We start from the raw sequence: 2,784 nt of genomic DNA on the forward strand, positions 1-2,784 counted from the left end.
GGGGGGAGAAAGGGGGGGAGCGGGTCCCTGTACCCCTCCGAGGTCGCCCTTGCGTCGGATTGAGGGGCGAACCCCCGGGCGGGGAAGGACCCGGCTTCTCCCATAGCGGGTTGGAGGCAAAGGGCCGAAGCGGCGCGTAATGAGGCGACGTTAATTGGGGTCTGGGAAGGCGGGAGACGGTGTAAATTGTCACCGATGTGAGACAAGCTGTGCGGATCCTGTTAAGGAGATTTATGTATGTAGTTCATGAAGGCAATCATCTGGCTGGTAATCTCTCATTGTGCACAGCTCAAAGGCAGTTCATTCACACAACTGGCAAGGTACCGGGCTGCAAAATGAAGATATTAGTATCTCTCCTGAGAAATGCCTTTGTTAGGAATGTCTGTGGGAAACGCGCGTGTGTGCGGACTGGCTAAACAGCTGTGATACCTGTGCGTAATGAGATAGCAGCACATTACTCATAGCTCCAGGATAGGACATGGAAGTAAATTAAGAAATCAGCGTAACTCACACATCTTTTTGACCCAGCACTAATAGCCCCAGCAGTGCACGGGAGTGGGATACGGCGCATGGCTGCAATTCATTCATCAGCACATTACCAAGAGCTGGGGAACAACTCTGAACAGCCCAATTGTCTCACAGCTATAGGGCTCAGCCAGGCACAACGCACTGGGACAGCTTTTCCCAAAACAGGGTGAGCCTGGCTGCTGGGAAGTGAGGTCAAGGCATCCCACAGTTAATAAGTGCGCGGAAGAAGGGGATGGACAGCGGTGGGCAGGGGTGTCAGAAGGGCCATGGTCTGAGGGAGGTGGACATGTCCCAAGGACCATCATCATCATCAAAACTTCCAGGTGCAAGCTCACCCACTTCCCAGCTGCACATCCCGGCATTCATCATGTAAACAACATGCCACCAACACCACATTCTTCTGCACCCTCCCTACTTTGGGAATTATCTGCCAGTACCTCCACCCCCTTCTCCCTGACTCCCCGGAGCTAGCCAAATGGAGATGATAATTTGCTGTGAAATATTGGTAGCACAGAGCTCTAACGGTCTAGGAAGTGGGGTTGTGCACAGGGCTCTAACGGTGTAGGAAGTGGGGGTGGGGGGGGGGGGGAGGAGGAGGAGCAGGGGGAGAGAGCAGGAAGAATCTCTGGGATTAATTTGCCCTAGGAAGGCAGAGTTTTCTTGCCTTGCAGGGATGTCGGGAGTTCAGTGCATTCTCACTTTTGTGTGGAAGAAGCCAGGTGAGTGTGAAGTCAGGTTAGGCCTGGTTTTAACTCCTCAGACCCATACCTTGCCCATTTCCTCTCAGCAGTTTGCACTGCACCAGTCCCCCGTGTAACCAGTACCCTGTCCTAGAGATCACTTGTAAAGATGCAGCACAACAATGTTTGCCCCACGACCACCAGCAGAAAAGGCTCTTAGTGGCCTCCAAAGACAGCCTAGGATCTCACACCAAACCTCCAAGGGGAACTTGCCCCTGATTTCACTGGGACATTGCTTTGCCCTCCTGGCAAAAGAGCAGCATGTTTTGCTCCTGTTTTCCCATAGCCCAGATCAAGCTGTGCTGCACACACAAAAGTACCCATCCTCCCATCAGATTCCAAGTTAAAAGGCATGAGCAAGTAAATGAGAGATAAGCAGTGGGACAGTTTGGCCAAGACAGAGTTGTGTCATGGCATGGACCACTGCTGGAAGTAAGGAATGGGAATGATAAATGACCCACCCTCCCCACTTGCCCCAAGATCTCCCCTCCCCAAAGCTATTTCAAGGGACAACAGTGAAGTGAATATACAACGAGAGAAGACAGAGTGGTCAGAAAGTGTCCCCAGCCCCAGCTTGATGTGAAACCTTGGGACAGACGTTGGGGTAGTAAGGAGGGGGAGAGGAGAAGGTTGCATTTCGCCTATGCTCTCCCCTCCAGGTAACGAACCTCTGAGCACCTGACTAAAAGGGAGAGGATCTCTTGGGACACCCCACACCTCCTCTCACCCAGAGTGATGGGGAAAGCGGAAGGTTCCCACCCTTTTCTCACCAACGGTACCTGGTTGAGGGAAGTCACGGCCAACCTGGGGATAACCAGCTGCATGACGAGCTGCAGGACAGAGGTGACAAGCCCAGCCAGGATGGCCCAGGTGAGTGGCAGTGGGAGCATGCTGTAGGTTGCAAAAAGCGTGAAGAGCACATAGCCAATGCCGTCCCCAAGGAGGCCACAGCCCAGGCCGGCTGCCAGGATCTGTGTGGCCATGGCCACCCAAGTGACCACACCACTGTACTGCAGGTAGGTGTATGAGGTCGTGTCCTTCCTGACCACCACTAAGGCACAGATCACCACCTCGATGCCGGTGAAGAAGCCCAAGAGGATGCCCTTAATGGGGTCCATGGGAGCAGAGGCCAGGGTCAGGTGGAGGAATAGCAGAGTCAGCTTGGTCAGCACGTCCAGGATGTTCATGACCACCTCGGATTTGCGCCGCTGGCCCAAGAAGTAGCGCTGGTAAAGGCGCTCCAAGTCCCGAGACTTGAAGGAGTTGCGGAGAGTGGGGAAGATCACCCCGCGATAGGTATAACCCCAGTTGAGGAAGAAGTCGGAGTTGCTGGGGGCACAGTCCAGGGGCAGAAAGCCCAGGTCCCCGCTACTGCTCGTGCGCTCCGGGAAGACTTTGGTGCCTCCGTTGTTGTGGCGCTCGCCGCCCAAACTCCGGCCGGCTGACTGTCGCCGGAGGTGGTGGTGGTGGTGGTGGTGGTGGTGGTGCGGTGGGTGGGGGTGGTGGTTGGGGCAGC

General features: G+C 55.0%; 1 protein-coding gene across 1 annotated transcript in view; it reads right to left on the reverse strand.

Annotated features, from left to right (window-relative positions):
* Nucleotides 1–2,737, reverse strand: part of ADCY8 (adenylate cyclase 8 (brain)) — a gene marked incomplete at its 5' end in the record, with an annotated part of 130,876 nt that extends 128,139 nt beyond the window's left edge. The window contains one exon of the mRNA XM_009881017.1: nucleotides 2,048–2,737. Coding sequence (XP_009879319.1) covers nucleotides 2,048–2,737 — 690 coding nt within the window. The remainder of the gene's footprint in view (nucleotides 1–2,047) is intronic.
* Between the last annotated feature and the right edge of the window lie 47 nt (nucleotides 2,738–2,784).

This window comes from Charadrius vociferus, unplaced genomic scaffold, assembly GCF_000708025.1.
Source record: "Charadrius vociferus isolate BGI_N301 unplaced genomic scaffold, ASM70802v2 scaffold2, whole genome shotgun sequence".
NCBI lineage: Eukaryota > Metazoa > Chordata > Aves > Charadriiformes > Charadriidae > Charadrius > Charadrius vociferus.